This window comes from Hyperolius riggenbachi, chromosome 5 (genome assembly GCF_040937935.1).
Source record: "Hyperolius riggenbachi isolate aHypRig1 chromosome 5, aHypRig1.pri, whole genome shotgun sequence".
Lineage (NCBI taxonomy): Eukaryota > Metazoa > Chordata > Amphibia > Anura > Hyperoliidae > Hyperolius > Hyperolius riggenbachi.
In genome coordinates, this window is record NC_090650.1 from 389,716,613 (window position 1) to 389,738,115 (window position 21,503).

The following is a 21,503-nucleotide window of genomic DNA, read 5'->3' on the forward strand; positions in this document are numbered from 1 at the left end:
GAACCCAAACCAAGTAAAAATATTTAAACACATGACATACCTGCGAATTAATATTACATACTTACCTCGCTGTCAGTTTCTCTCAGAAGTTCACCATGTCAGAACTGAAATATATCAGTTATATTTCAATTGCTGTCAGTTATAACTGAAATAACAACTGATGAGCAAGGTAATGTGCAAGTTTCCCTATAGCTCAAGTGAGCAATATTACAGTTTAACAGTGTGCTGACCCGGAAGCTGTTATGGGGTAATGGCCATTTTTAAAATGGAGGACAGAGAATTCCATGGATCACAGTGGACAAACAGGATGCAGGAGAGGAGAAAGAGATTTAGGAGTAGACTACATGGGAGGTAAGTATGACATGTGTATAGTTATTTTCACTTTTGACGCATTTCACAGGTACTTCACCCATTTCTTCAGGTAAATAGCTGGAGGATTATGAGCTCTTAGCAGGCATGGGCAGCTCTGGTGAAATACCTGCGAAACGCATTGCATTATTTTGTGGAGTATGCAATAAAATCTGGACTGAATCAGACAATTCAAGTCTTCAATAGGGAGGTAAGTCCACCACGGCCTCCCATTTATAAAATGTTTTTAGTGTTTTTTAAATGTTCCTGGCGCCTCTGTTTTGTCCTATCTTTCTATTACGATGTGTATTTTTATTAATCAAATAAAAGATGTGCTAAATTAAATAAAACAAGATTCTCATATAACAAGTGCAGCCAAAATGTGCTCTGATAAATCAGCAGCCTTAGGCTGGTTTCACACCAGGACGTTGCGTTTTAGGGGACGTTAAGGTCGCATAACGTGCCCCTAATGCAACGCCTGGTGGTGTTGGAGCAGGACGCTACCAAGTGCCACGTTACAAGCAGCTCTTGGTGCGCCTGCTCTGTCGGAGGCACTGCGGAGACCACGTGAGCGGAGCTCTCCGCATCATGTGGTCCCGCCAGCCAATCAGCGGCCGCTCCAAGAAGAAAACACTGCAAGTGCAATGAATATTAAGTAGCCATGTGCCTGGCTACGTAGCGGACTCTCCCCGCCTCCTCTCCGCCCCCAAAATAAAAAAAAACACCCGTACTGAGCATGTGTAAACAGTCTAACGCGGCTTTGCCGCTTGTAAAGTACTACATGCAGTACGTTATCTGGTCGTGCTGCGTTACAATGTAACGCAACTTGGGCACTGTGAACAGCCCATTGATTTTTCATTGCTGTGCGTTGGGGTGCGTTACAGGCTGCTCTAACCTGTGCCTGTAACGTCCCACTGTGAAACCAGCCTTAAAGTATACAAGAGACGGGATGATTAAAAGATTTGATACTTACCTGGGGCTTCCTCCAGCCCCATAAGCACGTCTGAATCCCTCACTGTCCTCCCGCGGTGTGCCGTTCAGCCGTAATCAGCCCCGGTAACTGGCTCAGTTGCATTAGCCTGGGTCTTCTTCGCGTGCGCGGACCTCCTGCACATTGACCTGAACTGAACTGAGAGGGATATGATGGCTGACATGTTTATTTCCTATTGCCGGGCGGCATGGTGGTGTAGTGGTTAACACTCTCACCTTGCAGCGCTGGATCCCCAATTCACATCCCAGCCAGGGCAGTATCTGCACAGGGTTTATATATTCTCACAGAGTCTGTGTGGGTTTCCTCCAGGCACTCTGGTGTCCTCCCACAACCAAAAAACATACATTGGCTTCCCCTAAATTGGTCCTAGACTACAATACACACTCTATGTCAATTATTAATGAATTAATGATTAGTGAATTAGATTGTGAACCCCTCAGAGGGACAGTTAAGTGGCAAGACAATGTACTCTGTACAGCGCTGCAGAAGATGTTGGCGCGATATAAATATAAAATAATAATCCTGCGGATCTTTTTGGCTGCAGTAGTATCACCTGAAAAAAGCATACAGCTAACCCAGTCAGACTTCAGTCAGAAATATCAGCTCTGCAGGGTCTATAGCCCCATCTACACGATATGATTCTTTGTGCGATCCGATTACGATTCTATTTATGAACCGATTTATTCCGACATGTTCGATCGGGATTCGATTCGATTCAATTCGCCATTGCAAAACAATGGCAAATCGAATTGAATCTAATCGAATCCCGATCGGACATGTCGGATTTAATCGGATTGTAAATAGAATCGTAATCGAATCGCACAAAGAATCATATCGTGTAGATGGGGCTTATGGCTAAAGGTATTAGAGCCGAGGCAGAAGATCAGCAGGAAGGCCAGGCAATCTGCATTGTTTAAGATAAAATAAATATGTCAGCCTCCATATCACTCTCACTTCAAGTGTGCTTTAATGTCCCCAGAAAAACTTGCAGCTGTAATATCCCTAGATAAATGTGTGTACATAATGTGTAGCATATAAAAGTGCGACTATAATGTGCCGCTGACTAAATTGCAGCTGTCTTGTTCCCATATAAATGTGCAGTTATAATCTGTTAGCGTTAGGACCTGTTGACCCTGGCACCAGTTTTTGGCACAGGCCAGAGTGCCCCACAACAGATCATGGACCATTACCCCTAACGAGCCCCGAGGACGCTTCCACTAGAGACAGAGAGAAAAAGCAAGTCAACGCTTTGGAGGTTCAGCAGATAACCCAAATTCATAGAACAAGCGAAGGTCAGGGCTGATGGCAATCAAGGTGAAGTCAATTAATAGTCTGGAGTCAGGGCAGGCGGCCGGCAGGGTTATAGCGTGTATTAGGCTGAGGTCGGTACAAAGCAGAATCAATAACTAAGCCACAGTCGGTAACTGGATCAGAGGAGCTGGAGTAGCCAGGAGAAACCAGGTCACAAATGAATAACAGAGCTTAAAGCATTACCAGAGATGGTTAGAACTATCAGCACTGGTTAATGCGCAAAGGGTGTTTAAATATAGTGTATTTGCAGGGTGGCCCCAGAAGTAAATTGGCACCATCTAAGATGTTTTTACAGGAAGTGGTGCACGCCAGCATCATGGGAAATTAGCATGATGACAACTGACATGCGACTATCCAAAGGCATACGTTTGCATAAGGGAATGCACATGTGTGAATTGCGGCGAGTGGGTTAAGGGGGGACACAGGTAATATTATAGCACCCCATGTCCAAGTGTAGATATAACATCCCCATGTAAATATGCTGACAGCATGAAATGATAGCCAGCCCTTCCCTGACAACCTCTACATGATGAGTCAGTGGTGGGAATGTCAAGCACTACCCCCCCTCACTAGTGCTCTAAACCCGCAGATGAACTTTGGTCCCCTACCTTTCGTGTCCACACCTCTCCCTCTAGATTGTAAGCCTTTGGGCAGGGTACTCCTTCTTATGTCTCCTACCTGATCACGCACCTCCATCACCGTACACCCTTCCTATGGATCTGAGTGAACCGGGCCTCTTATATACACCTAAAGGTCGGCGGTAGAAGCTTCCGTCTTCTTCAGCTTTATGAGACTACATGATACGTCATGTGACTAGTCACATGATGCGCTGTGTAATCACAGCGCAAGAAGAGAGAAGCCTCTGCCGCTGCCATTTGGTATGTATTTGCTGGAAAACGGAGTGAAACCGATCCGATCTATCGGTGATCAGATCATTTTTCACAATCCGTTTGCCAGTGTGCACAGAGCCACCCGGATCTGGTGAAGCGGAGACCGGATCCGCTCACCGGATACGTTTGGCTCATATTTTCTATTGTGAACCGGGCCTTACCCTTTCCTTTGTTTCACCTTATTTAAAAATTCCAGTTCCATTCAAGCCAGGAATTCCTCATTTATTGAATGATTTTCATGTCACTATGCTGGAGCAGTCTGGCAAATAAACTAAAAAAGATCTGCAAATTTCAGTTTAGTTGCCAGTTGGTGAATGAATGCCAGAACCTGCTAGTAAGGTAACTGGCGTCTGTGTAAATTTATCAGCTGTGGGTTAATTGACTGGCAGCTCCTGGGTGTCATTTGGCCATAGTTACCGGTATTTCCTTTTTTTCCATTGAGCAGAAGATTGTATGTTTATGACTTTCCAGTGAACACTGTACAGCTCAATAGTCTAATTTAGGGGACCCTGCAGGAAAACGAATAGGGAATGTGGAGATATACTGAGGTGCTTATGATGTAAGGATAATATTTTAATTTGCCTGTCTGACTGCTATGTACTGTACTTCAGATGCGTATGTATGGGTCATCATCTGGCTTTGGGGGAAGCTGTACTTGTCTGTGTGACAGTGTGGAATACAATTACCCTCAGTTCCTGGGAGAGCAGGGAGCTAATTAGAAGCCCTATTGTCCCATTATACCAATCAGGACATAGTCAGGGAACTTCAAAGACCTACATTTGCATCTAAAGAGGACTTCAGTGAATAATGCTTGGGGTAATAAGACAATGGCAGAAGTGAAGTGTGTTGAAGTCCTTTTGATACCATTTGCTACCAGTGGAAATTGAATTATTGGTGGAGGTGCAACCTCCTTATCTTTGATCAGCTAGGAAGTACTGTCAACAATAGGGTTGTCACCTGTAACGTGGACTAGGGAAATCTTTTCATGTATGTGGGCTATTGTACATTTTTCGCAGGTGGATGTTAGATCTCTGGAGATCCAATTATGACTGAGGATGTAATTAAATCTAGCTTCCCCCCCCCCCCCCCCGTCCACACAGGCTTACAGCCTCCAGGCGTATTTCATAGTATAAAACCGCAGCTAGGATAGCCACAACTTGTAGTTCTTGGAGGTAGCTCACACGGCTAGAACTAACCTGGTTCCTGACCAGAAGTGCGAACCCCCCGCAACAACACCAGATCGATACGCTGGTACGTTTATTTCCCGTTTATTTTGGTAAGCAAAATCGCTTTGTGTGTTATCTTTGTAACTTTTATCTTGTAACTATTTTTACTTTGTTTTTTGTAATCTTTTTGTATATATTAAGTTCTGCATTGTTCTATGTTTTTCTAGAATATTAAATTATTATTTAATAAGTTTGACTTCTGCCGTACTAAACTAACACTCATAGCCTAGAAGAGACTGAAGTGTAACCGTGTATAAGTTCATGCCTAATTGTACGCTTGAGCAACACTACCGTATGAAATTGTAATTGCATTGTGTGTGGGGGCGATTGTCATACGTTGGCCTAAGCGCGCAGCTGACCCAACGTACGAACAACGCCAGTGCGAGTAGCGACAGCAGAGTGGCTAACAGTATCGTTCGGAACGACTGTTAGTGGGTCTTTGCTTCACGACAGTGTAAGATTGCAACTGTGTGTGTGTGGGGGTGCGTGGCGTTCCCGTATTTGGCCTAAGCGCAAAGCTGACCCAAATACGAAAACGCAGATTGCGTATTGAGCACTCAATAGCTGAGTGAACGTGTCTAGCAACGCTAGTGGTGGCAGTGGGAAGTGTTTGAGGGGTTCCAGCCTTGTTTGTAGCTTAAATAAGGCTGTTCCCCGCTTAATCTGGTCAAACCCGCAGTCGGGAACCGTATACGCAGGCGTGCCGCGGGCCGGTTCCTGACATAATTGGCTGGCAGTGGTGGCATCGTTTAGTACATTAGTACGCAGTTTAGCTCGCTATTCTGAGTACTAAAGGCTGGAAGCTTGCTAGAAGCAACTAGCCTACAGAAGTCTACTCAGTGCAGAATCTATATACGTTTTTTTTTTTGTTCAAAGATACACACTTGGTGTTTGCTTTCCCCTCCCCCCTTTTTCTTTTTATTTTTTGCAACACGATGGCTCAGAAAGCATCCAGCTATGCAAGGCAAAACAAAGAGATACTACTCAACCTGTGTGAGCACAAAGGCATCGAGACGGTGAGCGGCCAGACTAAGGAGCAGTTAGTTCGTGCGCTCGAGGAGCATGATGAGGCAGAACGAGCCCGTGCTTCAACGTCAGCGGATGCAGCTCACGACACGCCAGAGGAGGAATCGCTCCCGCCACAGGATGCGAGTGGAGACGATGTCCTGGATGATCCACCGAACACGGAGATGACATCTCTGGAAGCCGACCTACAGCTACTAGGTTCGGCTGAGCCCGAACTGCGCCTAAAGCTGATTCTGGAACATCGGCAAGCAGAAAGGGAAATACGACAAGCCCAGAGGGAACAAGCTGCCCAGCGACTCCAGGCCGAGAGGGAAAGTGCTGAACGGCAACACCAGCTGGAGCTGGCTAAACTTCAGCAGCAGAACCGGTCTGCTGGACCCGCAGAACGCGAAGGTGAGCGAGTCCACAGAATCCCCCTGGATAAGTTCCCCGCTATGGACAAGGACTCTGACATAGACACTTTCCTACAGGGGTTTGAAAGGACTTGTCGGCAGTATGGGGTGCCCCGTGAGCAGTGGGCAAGATACCTCACACCAGGGCTGAGAGGCAAGGCCCTGGAGGCATTTGTGAGTCTCCCCCAGGAGGAAGAAACAGACTTTGAGGCGATTAAGAAAGCCATTATTGCGCGATACCGCCTCAAGCCAGAGGTGTATCGCAAACGTTTCAGGACAGTGCAGCGAGGTCCTAATGACAGTTACCTGGATCATGCTTGCAACCTGCGCACTGCCTTCCAGCAGTGGGTAAAAGGACTGGCTGTTGAAACCTTTGATGCCCTGCAGGAACTGATAATAAAAGACCAGTTCCTCCACACTTGCCCTGTTGAGGTCCGGCAGTTTGTACGGGACCGAGAGCCAAAGACCGTGGATGAGGCCGCGAAAGTTGCTGATGCCTACACGTCCAATCGAGCATCTGATTTTCGGAGGACTACGGCGCCCAGCTGGAAGGGAGAAAAGCCTGCGAGACCTTCTCCTCTGAGCACCCAGCGAAGCCAAGTCCCGCAGCCGCCTGGAGGTAGAACAGCCACCGTTGACACTCGGAGATGTTTTGCCTGTAACAAACCGGGTCACATCAGTGCTACGTGCCCAGAAAAGAAGAAGGAAGCCCCAAACTCTGGCGGGGCCCGGAATGCGTTGTGTGCCACCAGGAATGCAGGTAGCTATGCAGAGAATCTGCAACCTGTCACGGTTGGGGATACGGTTACCACCGGTCTAAGAGACACTGGAGCAGAAGTGACTCTCATACATCCCCAGCTTGTGAACCCGGAGCAGTACATACCTGGGAAAATGATTGCTGTCAGGGGAATTGGGGGTGTCACCCCAGCCATACCCACCGCCTTGGTCCACTTGAATTGGGGGGCCGGCAGCGGATTGAAAGAAGTTGGGGTAACTGACAAAATCCCCACCAACGTTTTGCTGGGTACTGACCTGGGACGGTTAGTGGCCCGGTATGAGCCTACTCCAAACCCTGTGGAGCCTGCATCCCCAGCAGAAGTTCAGGACTCTTGCAAGGTACTGTTTGATAATGCTGTGCAAGTGGGGAATGCTGGCGAGGCCCCAGGGACTATGGACTGTGTACTAGGAGCCAGCCCTAGTGAGTCTCCAGTGCCTAGGCCTGGAGTGGGACATGTTGATACAAAGAATGCAGAACTTGATAATGTCATTTGTGACGCACGGACTATCGAGGCGATCGATGCAAGAACTGTTGATGCTACTTGTGAAGTGCTGAGTAGTAGCAATGTGTGTAATGATACAGATAATGTGGATGTTTTATGTGATGTCCCAAATGACAATATAGGTAGGGCTGATAATGCTGTGTGTCATGTGGACACTCCGTCAGCTGCAGGAGTAACCAGCGGCGCTCGCTGGGCTGCAGCAGGTGGACTGTCCAATGAAGGGGCAGATGGCACTAGGCCAGATCCTTCCCCTTCAGATGGTTTCCAGACCAAAGGTGATGTGGTTTATGATACGTGTAATGTGGACGCTCACTCCGCTGCAGTGGTAACCCGCAGCGCTAGCGGGTCTACAGCACAGGGACTGTCCACCGAAGTGGCAAATGTTGCTGGGTCAGCCACATCCAATCCGGAACCTGACCCGGAGGGCCCAGGAGCCTCTCCGTCTGCAGCCTTCCTGGAATGTGTGACAGGCAGCACTGAGCTCTCTGGGGCTGTTCGATTTGACAGCAGCCTGGAAGAGCTCAGGGGGCTAGCCAGCAGGTCCCCAGCTGGGAGGGGCGGGCTGAGAGGGTCCTGGGAAGTAATTCCCTCTGAGCTGTCCGAAGTGGAGGAGGCAGACCGGCAGATAATCGTTCCCCAAAGGGACCGAGAGATAGCTCCTGCCACTATAGAGGAAGTGCGTGTAGCGACGGTTGGAACCCTTCCCCAGCTGCAGCACTGTCTCTATGGTCGCCAATTCACGGTTGTCACTGACTCACATTCCCTTGGTTGGTTACGTCAGGTTGCCAAGGGCAATGACACATTGCAGCAACCTGACCTAGCTTTCCACTCGTGTAGCTTGGAGCTAACTGACAGGTGGGGAACCCTCCGGAAAATGCTAAAGGGTTACCCCACCCGGCCAGGCCGTCAATGTAGGCTTTGGCAGGATGATTCGTTAGAACCACCTGCCAGTGCCATCTGGAAGGGGAGCAATCATGGGAATGCTGACGGACTGTCCCGTCAAGCAGAACCAACAATGTAGGTGCTGGCAGGATAATCTGGGAAGATCATCTGCCTTGCACCAAGTTAACGGCGGAGGTGTGGAGATATACTGAGGTGCTTATGATGTAAGGATAATATTTTAATTTGCCTGTCTGACTGCTATGTACTGTACTTCAGATGCGTATGTATGGGTCATCATCTGGCTTTGGGGGAAGCTGTACTTGTCTGTGTGACAGTGTGGAATACAATTACCCTCAGTTCCTGGGAGAGCAGGGAGCTAATTAGAAGCCCTATTGTCCCATTATACCAATCAGGACATAGTCAGGGAACTTCAAAGACCTACATTTGCATCTAAAGAGGACTTCAGTGAATAATGCTTGGGGTAATAAGACAATGGCAGAAGTGAAGTGTGTTGAAGTCCTTTTGATACCATTTGCTACCTGTGGAAATTGAATTATTGGTGGAGGTGCAACCTCCTTATCTTTGATCAGCTAGGAAGTACTGTCAACAATGGGGTTGTCACCTGTAACGTGGACTAGGGAAATCTTTTCATGTATGTGGGCTATTGTACATTTTTCGCAGGTGGATGTTAGATCTCTGGAGATCCAATTATGACTGAGGATGTAATTAAATCTAGCTTCCCCCCCCCCCCCCCCCCCGTCCACACAGGCTTACAGCCTCCAGGCGTATTTCATAGTATAAAACCGCAGCTAGGATAGCCACAACTTGTAGTTCTTGGAGGTAGCTCACACGGCTAGAACTAACCTGGTTCCTGACCAGAAGTGGGAACCCCCCGCAACAACACCAGATCGATACGCTGGTACGTTTATTTCCCGTTTATTTTGGTAAGCAAAATCGCTTTGTGTGTTATCTTTGTAACTTTTATCTTGTAACTATTTTTACTTTGTTTTTTGTAATCTTTTTGTATATATTAAGTTCTGCATTGTTCTATGTTTTTCTAGAATATTAAATTATTATTTAATAAGTTTGACTTCTGCCGTACTAAACTAACACTCATAGCCTAGAAGAGACTGAAGTGTAACCGTGTATAAGTTCATGCCTAATTGTACGCTTGAGCAACACTACCGTATGAAATTGTAATTGCATTGTGTGTGGGGGCGTTTGTCATACGTTGGCCTAAGCGCGCAGCTGACCCAACGTACGAACAACGCCAGTGCGAGTAGCGACAGCAGAGTGGCTAACAGTATCGTTCGGAACGACTGTTAGTGGGTCTTTGCTTCACGACAGTGTAAGATTGCAACTGTGTGTGTGTGGGGGTGCGTGGCGTTCCCGTATTTGGCCTAAGCGCAAAGCTGACCCAAATACGAAAACGCAGATTGCGTATTGAGCACTCAATAGCTGAGTGAACGTGTCTAGCAACGCTAGTGGTGGCAGTGGGAAGTGTTTGAGGGATTCCAGCCTTGTTTGTAGCTTAAATAAGGCTGTTCCCCGCTTAATCTGGTCAAACCCGCAGTCGGGAACCGTATACGCAGGCGTGCCGCGGGCCGGTTCCTGACAGGGAACACTTCTCCAATCACAGCACACTCTTACAGCACAAAGCGTTGTGATTGGCCAAATAGTGTGGGCGTAGTTTACTACAACTTATTGGAAACCTAGGAGTTCAAGAGGGTGCTGTCCATCCAGTCACATTAGCAAAATCTCCTGCTGGGTCCCCTAAAGTAAACTAGCACCCAATTATATCCAAAAGTGAATGAGGTAAGTTCTATTAGCAAGCAGACTGAGAAGTGAATATTCATAGTGTAAGGAAGCAAACTGGTAAACAGAATGGGCCAGATGTGCTTCCCACCGCACTACATCTTGCTTCCTTTTTTCTCTGCATTAAAGAGAACCTGAACTGAAAATAAAAAGTCAAAATAACCATACACAGGTCATACTTACCTCCTGTGTAGTCTACTCATCAATCTCTTTCTCCTCACCTGTGTCCCATTTGTCCACTGTGATCAATGGAATTCTCCGTCCTCCATTTTAAAAATGGCTGTTACCCCACAACAGCTTCCTGGTCAGCACACTATTAAACTGTAATATCACCCATTTGAGCCATAGGGAAACATGAACATTACCTTGCACATTCAGTTGTAACTGACAGCTGCTGATATATAACTGACAGCAACTGGTTTATTTCAGTTCTGACAAGATATTGTCACTGTAAGAAGAAAATGGTGAGCTTCTGAGAGGAACGGACGCTGAGGTTAGTGTGTAATATTCATTTGCAGCTACATCATGTGTTTATTTTAAATAATTTTACTCGCTTCAGGTTCCCTTTAAGGGCTGATTCACACTACAAGAGCTTTTTAAGTGCTAGAGATTTTAAAAGCTCTTGCTAATGCAATGCAATGCTATGGGGGATTTTTACACAATCACATTGCTCCAGTGTGCACACACACATAGGATAACAATAGCAAGAGCTTTTAAAAACAAAGCAGTCAGAAAAGCGCTTCTGGTGTGCACCAGCCCTTAGGCCGAGTTCTCAGTCGAAATCGCCAGCGCAATTGCAAGCACTGAGCGCTTTTGTGAGCGCATTTGTAAGAGCTTTCCCGTGCTTTTCAGAGCGATTTCCTTGTTTCTAAGCGCTTTTTTGATTTTTTTTTTCCCCCTGATGACAATCAGGAAGTGAATTCTTTGACCTGGAACTTAATAAATACAATGTATTTATTTAAAAAAAAGTGCTCGCCAAAACGCTTTTCAAATCCTTTTTTTCAAGCACTTTGCGATTTCCCTTGAAGCACAAACGCTCAGAAAGTGGTGCACAAGCCGTGTTTGCGATTGGAAAGAAAGCTCATCCCTCATGTGAGAATACTCACATTGAGGAACATTGCTCAATCGCTTTTAAATCGCTTTTAAAAATCGCCATTGCTTTTCAAAAACAAAAAAAGCACTCAGTGTGAACAAGCTCTTAGTCAGATGTGAACATGTGACATTCGAAGTAGGAAGAGCCAAAGACGCTAGAGTATTTTTCCCAGAATCCTTGACAGTATAGTAAAAACTATGTGTCTGTATCAGGAGGCGGGACTTATTCAAATGAAGCAGCTGCTAATCAGCTCCCAAAAACCTGTTTGGTAACAGGAAGTTAGAGGTAGGTCAAGTCCAACCTGTGTCCAAATCCTGTGAGTTAAAGTGGATCCGAGATGAACTTTTACTCATTGCATAATTGTGTTCCTTTCCTATTGTTTATAGGGCACTCCTCAAGCCAAATACTTCTTTGTTTTTGCTTTAATACTCTAATTCCCTATAAACTAAACAAGCCACACCCACAGGTTTTCAGAGAGCCAAGGCACTTTCAGACAGTAACAAGGGCTCATGGGAGCTCAGTCTGGGCAGGAGGAGTGGGAGGTATTACTAGCCAGAGATTTCAGAGGCAGAGGGAAGGAGGAGGGGGGATTAGGTTTTTTTGCTCAAGATGCAGATAAGCCTGCCTCTGTGTAATGTTTACAAACAACATGGCTGCTGTCATTGTATCACAGGAATAATCAATCATATTCTATTAAAGCTGTTTGCAGACAGATTTGCTGTGTAAACTATCTAAACTTTAGATAAGATATATAGACAAGTTACTTGTTATAGTTAGTCTTTCATCTCGGATCCGCTTTAGGGCAAGGCTACAAAAATGTGTACTATCTGCATGTTCTTCCTGTGTTTGGTGGGTTTCCTCTGGGCACTCTGCTTTCCTTCATCCTTCCACATTCTAAAAATTTACAGAATAAGATAATTGGTGCCTTTTTCCTTATCCATCTATAGTCTTACAATAGTGACGCAGGGCTGCCATCAGAAATGTGTGGGCTCCATACTAGGTGAACTTCCTAATCCTCCTGAAGAAAAAATAAGTCCTGGTATCTGAGGAGAATTTTGGAGCAAAGAGCGTCAGTTGGGCATTTTATAAACAACTTCTGATTTATAGATACAATACTAAATTAGCCCCATGAGGAGAGTTTCATAAAACATAACTTTTAATATAACGATTAAAATCATAATTTGTATACGAAGAAATGTAAAGACAAATCGAGACAGGGTACAATTATATTCAGGGATCGGATATATCTGCAATCAAGGCAAACCTTCAAGACCAAGCTCACTATATTCTCGACTGATAAACGCTTTTTACATTAAGAAGAAAGAACCCTCCACCAACCCAACATGTTTCGGCCCCTTAATAGAGCCTTCGTCAGGGAAGAAAAGTGCCCAGTGCAATGTGTATAGTGCAAAACAGCATTTACAAATACAATTGTATACACTACCCAGCGCTGGAGTATCCTAGAGATGAGCTGCGTTGTCAGCTGAGGGATCCCTCAGACCCTCACAAATAACGATTCAAATAGTATAACGATTCTGACACGCGCTCTGTTTCTGTAGCTCAATTACTATTTATTTTGCATCTCATATACTAAAATCCAAAAAGATAAAATGAGACAATATTACAAACAGATCTGTAATGAAAAACACCCCAAACATCCAAACTCACTCCTTCACACACATTCAAACCATGTAGAAGGGCCCTTCTATATAAAAAATTGCATTAATAAAATAAGTAGGAGGAAATAAAAAAGAGAAAGTCGTATCTTCAAACAACTTCATAGGGAGCCTGTCCCGCTTTTCAACTAATGTCTGTTTCCCAAGGCTGTATAATCATATAATCTTTTTCCAGCTTAAGATCATGTGATCCAACTCACAGTTCCGTAGTGGGTCTTGCTGCAGGATGGATCTGTTGAACCCCGCGAGAGTTTCCACCGCGGACTCAAGTCTGCCTCTTAGTGAACCGTCTCCTTACTGCTCTCCACGCCGTATGATTAGAGTGCGCATACGTCACTTCCGTGTGTCAAACTCACGGGTCCGCTCGTCACACTTCCTCCAGGCTGGCTGCAGTTTGAGTCTTGGCTGTTGTGGGTGACGTCACCGCTCAAGGATCCGTTGAACTTCTGTTTATAGGCGTCCGCTGCGCGCTAGTGCGGCTCGCCTCCCGTCCACGATCCAAGCCAAAAATGACAGTAGAAGAGAAACCTCTACGCGTTTCTGCCAATTAGCGTTGGCCTTCTTCAGGAGGGTTTGTCATAAGTCATCTAGAGCTGGCAGTGTTCATCCATCCTTTATAGTCCTGATCAATCCTTACTTCCTTCCTCTTGATTAGGTTATTGGTCATAGTTCAAAGGGCGCTCAAATCTGGCTATATCGATCCTATGTATTAATCATCAATCCACCTTTCATATAACTAAATACCAATCCTCATCCCTCAAAAAATGGATAAAACGCAACATAATTAAAAAGAGGAGGGGGGAACAAGAAACAAGGTTGAATGCACACAGTCATTTTTTTTCTTCATTCATAAGTACCTCCCATCAATCTCCTTTCTCACACCTAAATATTCAATAATCAATTATCAATTTTTTACATTAAATCTAATGACACGTAAAACCCACAATTACCCCCTGCCCCAGCCGTCAACCACTCAGGTTTCTCTCATTATCATCATTATAGAGGAAGGGGGAACATCTTCCCATACCTACGGGAGTCATTTGAAGAACGCAAACAGCTCCATCTCGCTGTTGAGCCCCTTGGGGATCAGAGTGTCTAGTTGAAAAATCCACTTGGACTCGTTCCTGGACATCTTCTGTATATAGTCCCCCCCCCCCTCGCATTCCGTTGAACAATTTCTAAACCAAAAAATATGCTCCCCCTAACACTCCCCCCATGTTGTTCCTTATAATGTTTCGACAGGGGATGTCCCTCATTCTTTTTCTCAATATTGTTGAAGTGCTCCCCTATCCTCCTCAGAAGTGATCTCTTTGTTCTCCCCACATATCTCTTCTGGCAGGGGCACTGGATGCAGTACAGCTACAGAAACAGAGCGCGTGTCAGAATCGTTATACTATTTGAAGCATTTACAAATACATTTCAACAAAAAAAATAATAAATAAAGGTGATGTGCTCTCTTGCTCTGACAGCAAAAAAGTTATGTTCTATGTAACTCTCCTCATGGGGCTAATTTAGTGTTGAATGTTGGTGGGCATTTGACAGCAGCCAGTCACTATCTGGAGGGACTTATATAAGCAAGGAGTGGTGGCGTCAACAGTAGTGAAATTCAAGCAAGGAGCTGCTCCCCGACCCCTTTTATTTTGTTGTTGGTCAAGAACTTTATTGGGGTGCATTACCTATTACAGATAGGTGACTGTATGGGTAATGTCACCCTGATGGGCGGACATTTGTTTATAGTGAAGTTAAACTTGGTTTAATAAATATCAATAAAAAAAAAAAACCGGGGCTCGCCAGTAGCGCTGCTCACCCGTCGCCCCAGTCCACTTGCTCTGCAGTCACTATGACGGTAGAGCTCTGTGAGCCTATCAGGAGCTGATTTAATTGGCTCCTCACCCTGTCATCAGTGTGAGCCAATGTGATTGGCTCCTCAGTAATCACGGGGGTCAGAAGCCAATGAAATTGGCTCCTGACTGGCTCACAGAGCTGTGGGCTGCAGCGAGGCAGAGATTGGTGGTAGCAGTGAGAACGCATAGTGGGGGTGAGTGAAATTTATGGCCTGGCAGAGATAACAGCTCCCAAACAGGGCATAGAAAAAAAAAATCTTTGAACCCCAATAAAGATGGTCACAGCCTTTTTCCAAATTAATGGTGTTTTGTCTCTTGAAGAGAACCCGAGGTGGGATTTCATTATGTTAGTGGGGCACAGAGGCTGGTTGTGCACACTAACACCAGCCTCTGTTGCCCCATGGTATGCCTCCATGTCCCCCCTGCGCGCCGCTATACCCCCCGCAGTGCTGGCGACACGCAGCGTGTCGCCAGCACAATGTTTACCTAAGCGCTGTCTGTCAGCGCCGCTCCCCTGCCTCCTCAGCATCGGCGCTACCCGCCCGTGTCCCTTCCCTCCCGCTGATACGAGGGAAGTGACGCGGGCGGGTAGCGCCGATGCGGGGGACATGGAGGCATACCATGGGGCAACAGAGGCTGGTGTTAGTGTGCACAACCAGCCTCTGTGCCCCACTAACATAATTAAATCCCACCTCGGGTTCTCTTTAATATATAAGGTATTAAAGGACATCTGAAGTGAGAAGAATATGGAGGCTGCCATATTTATTTCCATTTAAACAATACTGTGCGTCAGCTTGCATGCTGTCCCATTTTTTGCTATTTTCTATGACGATTCAATAAAAATGATTTGGTTTTATACCATGGAAGGTGTGTGGAAGACTTCTTTGAACATAAACAATACTAGTTGCCTGGCAGCCTTCTGATCTATTTGGCTGCAGTAGTGTATGAATAAAACCAGAAACAAGCATGCAGCAAATTTTGTCAGATCTGACAATGTCAGAAACACCTGAACTGCATATGCTTGTTCAAGGGCTATGGCTAAAAGTATTAGAGGCAGAGGATCAGCAGAACTGCCAGGCAACTGGTATTGCCTAAAAAAAAAAAAATATGTCAGCCTCCATATCCCTCTCACTTCAGGTGTCCTTTAGGGCACGTTTCCACTTGCGCAATTTCCGTGCTGAATCCGCAGAGTTCCCTGCAGGCAAATCGCGGGGAAAACTCTGCCATAAGGAACAATGGCACCGCCAGCTGAATCGCTTGCCTTAGCGATTCGGCCGGCATTTCTATCCGAATTGGTGCGAATCCCATAGCCGTGCATGGCATGGCTGATGGGATTTATTTGCGTAACCACAGACCCGGAAGTGCCGCCGGACCCTCAGTGTTCCAGAGACAAGCACTTATAAAGATTTATACATACCTGGGGCTTCCTCCAGCCCCCTCCTCATCGATCTCTCCCACAACGTCTTCCTCCACCTTCTCCTGGTCCCAGTAGAAACCCTGTAAGTTTGGCGAGTCGAGGCGCACTGCAGGTCACAGGAGCAAGATGGGGGGCGCACGCAGCTACACTGTGCATGCGCCGACTGGCCAACCTTACAGGGAGCAGGGCCGGCGCTACCATAGAGGCAAAGGAGGCAGCTGCCCCAGGGCCCCAGAGCTTGTAGGGGCCCCCAGTGGCTACAAGAGGAAAAAAAATTTCAAATCGGCCTTATAGTTTTTGAGAAAATCGATTTTAAAGTTTCAAAGGAAAAAAAATAAACATTTAAAAACCTGCTGACTTTAATGGTTAATAGCAAATCCACCTTAAATGCTAGAAACCTTAAATTTGCAGATCATTAGAAATAAGAGGAAAAAACTATTTTTCAAAAAGACCTTATAGTGTTTGAGAAAATCGATTTTAAAGTTTCGAAGGAAAAAAGTATACTTTTAAAGAGACACTGAAGCGAGACTAAATCTCGCTTCAGGTCTTATATATAGCAGGGGCACGTGTGCCCCTGCTAAAACGCCGCTATCCCGCGGCTTAACGGGGGTCCCTTCACCCCCAACCCACCCCCAGCAAAAGTTGGTCGTAAAATGGTCGCTGGTAATCTTCTTCCTGGAGGCAGGGCTAACGGCTGCAGCCCTGCCTCCCAGCGCGTCTATCGCCGCCTCTCCCCCGCCCCTCTCAGTGAAGGAAGACTGAGAGGGGCGGGGGAGAGGCGGAGATACGCGTCTGACAGACACGCATGGGGCAGGGCTGCGGCGGTTAGCCCTGCCCCAACCAGGAAGCGCTCCCCCGCTGCACGGAGGGGGTTTGGGGGGACAGGGACCCCCGTTAAGCCGCGCTATAGCGGCGTTTTAGCAGGGGCACGCATGCCCCTGCTAGCTATGAGGTCTGAAGCGAGATCTATTCTCGCTTCAGACTCTCTTTAAATGCGGTAAATGTCACTTTTAGTAGCAAACCTAACAGTAGTGTAATTTTGCATGCATCAAACGAAAGCGCAATAAATTTCCTGACGGGGTTTCCAGGGGGTCCATACGCAGCCACAGCGCTTTGGCCAGGGATCGCTATACAGCCGCAATATGGCTGGCTGAAGATCCCTGGCATTTTTTCCTATTTTCCCATTTTTTTTTTATGTTTAGAGTGTGGGAATTTTTTTTTACAAAAAATTATGTGGGGTCCCCCCTCCTGAAACTTTTTAACCCATTGTAGCCAGAATGTGGAGCTCCCACCGATTGGGACTTCACACCCTGACTATACCAGCTGCAAAAAAGGTCCCCTAATGCCCATTTTTGTTCCAAGGTATATGTTATGTTGCGGGGGGGGGGGGGGGGGGCAGGTTTATTTTGCCCTGGGGCCCCAATGTTGCTTAAACCGGCCCTGCCGGGACCAGGAGAAGGTGGAGGAAGACGTTGTGGGCGCAATAGATGTGGAGGGGGCTGGAGGAAGCCCCAGTTATGTATAAATCTTTAATAAGTGTTCGTCTCTGGTACACTTTAGGATCTGAACTCAGAACTTCCTCTCTGTTTTAAAAGATACACAACAGCATAACAGCCTTTAAAGAAAAACATTTCTTTGTTACAACTGATACAAATCCTAAAATAGATCTCTAGCGTTTCTACTTCCTGCTTTCATGGAAGCAGAAATTTTGTTAGCATCCTGTGCTTTCAAACGAGCTTATCTGCTGTGGCAGTCAGGTGAAACAGGTGAGAGATCAAATTACAACTTGTGCTTAGTCACAGATGAGGGGGGATTATACAGGCTAAATGCTCTAAATACATACAGGGTGCATTTCTCTATGATTTCCTTCTGTCCTGTACAAGAGTTCAGGTTCACGTTTGTATTCATGGTGCATGCTATACCACGTGTTTTGCTGAATTTTGGGTTTAGCTGGATTGTGTATGATATCACCTCTTTTATGCATTACGGTGTATTTCCCATTGCATTCTGTATTTGTACTGTCAGGGGTGCCTCTAGTCATTTTGTCACTCCAGGCGAGAAAACCTGTGGCGCCCCCCCCAAGCCCCTCCCCCCCAGGAAAATAATCATAATGCAGCATAGTTTCACCAGAAAATAATCATAATGCGGCAGTGTTTCATCAGAAAATAATAGTAATTATCGTAATTCAGATTCGTAATTCACCAGAAAATAATCGTAATGTGGCAGTGTTTCACCAGAAAATACACTTATTGCAGCAGCAGTTCACCGGAAAATATTCGTAAGGTGGCAGCGTTTCACTAGAAAATACACTTATTGCAGCAGCATTTCACCAGAAATTAATCATAGGGCAGCAGCGTTTCACCAGAAAATAATCGTAATGGGTCAGCGTTGTCAGAAAATAATCGTAATGTGGAAGCGTTTCACCAGAAAATACACGTAATCCGAGCAGAGGGAAAGAGTAGAGAGGGAGAGGCAGCATAAGATGTAAGAGGGGGTAGAGGAACAGAGAGGGGGAGGGATAGACAGCATAAGATGGAAGAGGGTACAGAGAAACAGAGGGGAGAGGGAGAGACAGCATAAGATGGAAGAGAGTGCAGAGGAACAGAGAGGGGTAGAGACAGCATAAGATGGAAGAGGGGGCAGAGGAAAAGAGAGGGTAGAGGGAGAGACAGCACAGCACTAAAGCACAGGTTTACAGCTTTACCAGCCTACAGCCTAACCAGCTTTCAAAGAAAACTCTAGTATCAAAAGAGCAGGGCACATTCTAGCAGTTATAACAGTACTGGGAGTCTGCACACAGGACAGGAAGTGTTCTTAGCAGCCTGCCTGCATACCTTCTCTTCTGCCTGTGCATGCAGCTTATCATCTCTGGAGTAGTGATGGGTCGTTCGCGAACGAGCCGGCTCTAAGAGCCGGCTCTTTGCTGCGAACGACAAGAGCCGGTTCTCAGTTTTGAAAGAGCCGATGCCTCAGCCGCCCCACAGAGCTCTGCTTTGCTCTGCAATAAAGGGCGCTGAGGCATGTTGGGAGATGTAGTCCTCCTCTTGCAGCTTGTAGGAGTGTATGGGGCGGAGCAGAGCACTAGCAGGAGGGATTGCCCCAGTCAAAGAAGCAGTCTGGAATTGTCATGGAGACGGGGGCGGGGCTTTTACTCCGATTCTGAGTGGTGTTTAGTGATATTTAAAGGGATACTGTAGGGGGGTCGGGGGAAAATGAGTTGAAGTTACCCGGGGCTTCTAATGGCTCCCCACAGACATCCTGTGCCCGCGCAGCCACTCACCGATGCTCCGGCCCCACCTCCAGTTCACTTCTGGAATTTCTGACTTTAAAGTCAGAAAACCACTGCGCCTGCATTGCCGTGTCCTCGCTCCCGCTGATGGCACCAGGAGCATACTGCGCAGACCAAAGACCATACTGGGCTTGTGCAATACTCTCCTGATGACATCAGCGGGAGCGAGGATGCAGCTGCGCAGGCGCAGTGGTTTTCAGACTTTAAAGTCTGAAATTCCAGAAGTGAACCGGAGGCGGGGCCGGAGCATCGGTGAGTGGCTCCGTGGGTACAGGATGTCTGCGGGGGGGCATTAGAAGCCCTGGGTAAGTTCAACTCATTTTCCCCCGAACCCCCTACAGTATCCCTTTAATGAAGAGCCGATTCAGAGCCGTAAGAGCCGGCTCTTTAATGGGAGCCGATTCAGAAGAGTCGATTCTCTGAAAAGAGCCGGAATTCCCATCACTACTCTGGAGCAGAAACTCTCCCGGGCTGTGTTGCTGTCTCGTGCGGGGGCGGGGCTCCAACACGGACACATCACATTCTTCTCTCTGTGACTGCATCTGTCCCCTGGCTGTCTTGCTCCAGTGTCTGTGTGCAGCCAGTGGCACAGGTGGGGGGTCAGACTGTCGGGGGCATAAGCTGGCTGGCCGCTGGCTCCTGGTTTGACTGGCGTGGGGCGGAGTTAAAGGCTGGGCCACACGAGGTAAACACTTTACCTGTGTGGCTACTGAGAAGAAGAAGCACAGCTTTAAAGAAGGAGCCTGGCAGAGAAGAGCAGTATTGATTGCTCTATTGGTTAGGGAGAAGTGGAGGTGGAGGCACTGCTGAGCACATGGTAGCGTGCCGAGCACCGGGGACTGAGTCGGGAGGTAATATAATATAAAAAAAAACATGGTCACAGTAGCAGCGGCGGGGGAATGCGCCTCACCACCTCATGGCGCCTCACCACCTCATGGCGCCCCAGGCAACCGCCTATACTTGCCTGGTGGGTGAGACGCCCCTGTGTACTGTTTGGGAACCATGCATGAGTATTTTCACCCATGTTTACAAATGACGATGGTGGTAAAACTGGTGATAATAATACCAGAGCAGAATAAGCCAGTCTCACTCTCTGGCCATCTGCTCCTGACAGCTTTAATAGTGTGTATAAGTGGCCAGCCTGAGGGATGACTATTGTAGTAGGCATGATAATAGTAGGCAGGGAGTAGGGGGCTGTGTGAGGACACGGGGCACATTGGATGGGGCTGGCTGCTCATCACACACCCCTCAGCAGTGACACAGGATTTCCTAGAGGTGGGTACTGGAGGTGCTCCCGTCCTGCGTGTCACACCGCCCGCTCCTCGCTGCTATTACTCTGCCTGATTGTGTCACACCCCTCCTGTGGCTGTGCAGTAGTCTGCTCTGCTGATGTCGCTGCTAAGCCTGTAACTTCCTTGTAGAAGCCGGTGTGACAGCGGGAGGAGGAGACGCCGCAGCAGCCGCGCTCACTGACATGGGGAATGCTCAGAAAAAGTTTCCTATTAAGAGACCCAACGAGAGGAGAGACGAGGCCAACCAGACCCCGCGACACAGCAAGCCGGGCAACGCGAACGGCCTGCGGAGAGACAGCGGCAGCCCGGAGGCGAAGCCTTCCCTGGAACACAGCAGCAATGCCCCGCCAGTCCGCACCAGCATCCAGGAAACAGAGCCGTCACCAGCTTCCCTTCCTCCGGCCGCCAGGCTGAAAGCACAAGGCAACCAGCTCTTCAAAAACGGCCAGTTCGCAGAGGCAGCGCTCAGATACACCGAGGCCATTGAGAACCTCAGGAACACAGGTACGGCAGTCAGTGCTATGTGTGTACGTCAGTCAGTGCTATGTGTGTACGGCAATCAGTGCTGTGTGTGTGTATGGAAATCAGTGCTGTGTGTGTACGGCGGTCAGTGCTGTGTGTGTACGGCGGTCAGTGCTGTGTGTGTACGGCGGTCAGTGCTGTGTGTGTGCGGCGGTCAGGGCTGTGTGTGTGCGGCGGTCAGTGCTATGTGTGTACGGCGGTCAGTGCTA

General features: G+C 47.3%; 1 protein-coding gene across 1 annotated transcript in view; it reads left to right on the forward strand.

Moving 5' to 3' along the window:
* SPAG1 (sperm associated antigen 1) overlaps window positions 1-21,503 on the forward strand; it is a 180,594-nt gene that overhangs the window by 50,173 nt on the left and 108,918 nt on the right. The window contains exon 11 of the mRNA XM_068237728.1: window positions 20,902-21,276. Coding sequence (XP_068093829.1) covers window positions 20,902-21,276 — 375 coding nt within the window. The remainder of the gene's footprint in view (window positions 1-20,901; window positions 21,277-21,503) is intronic.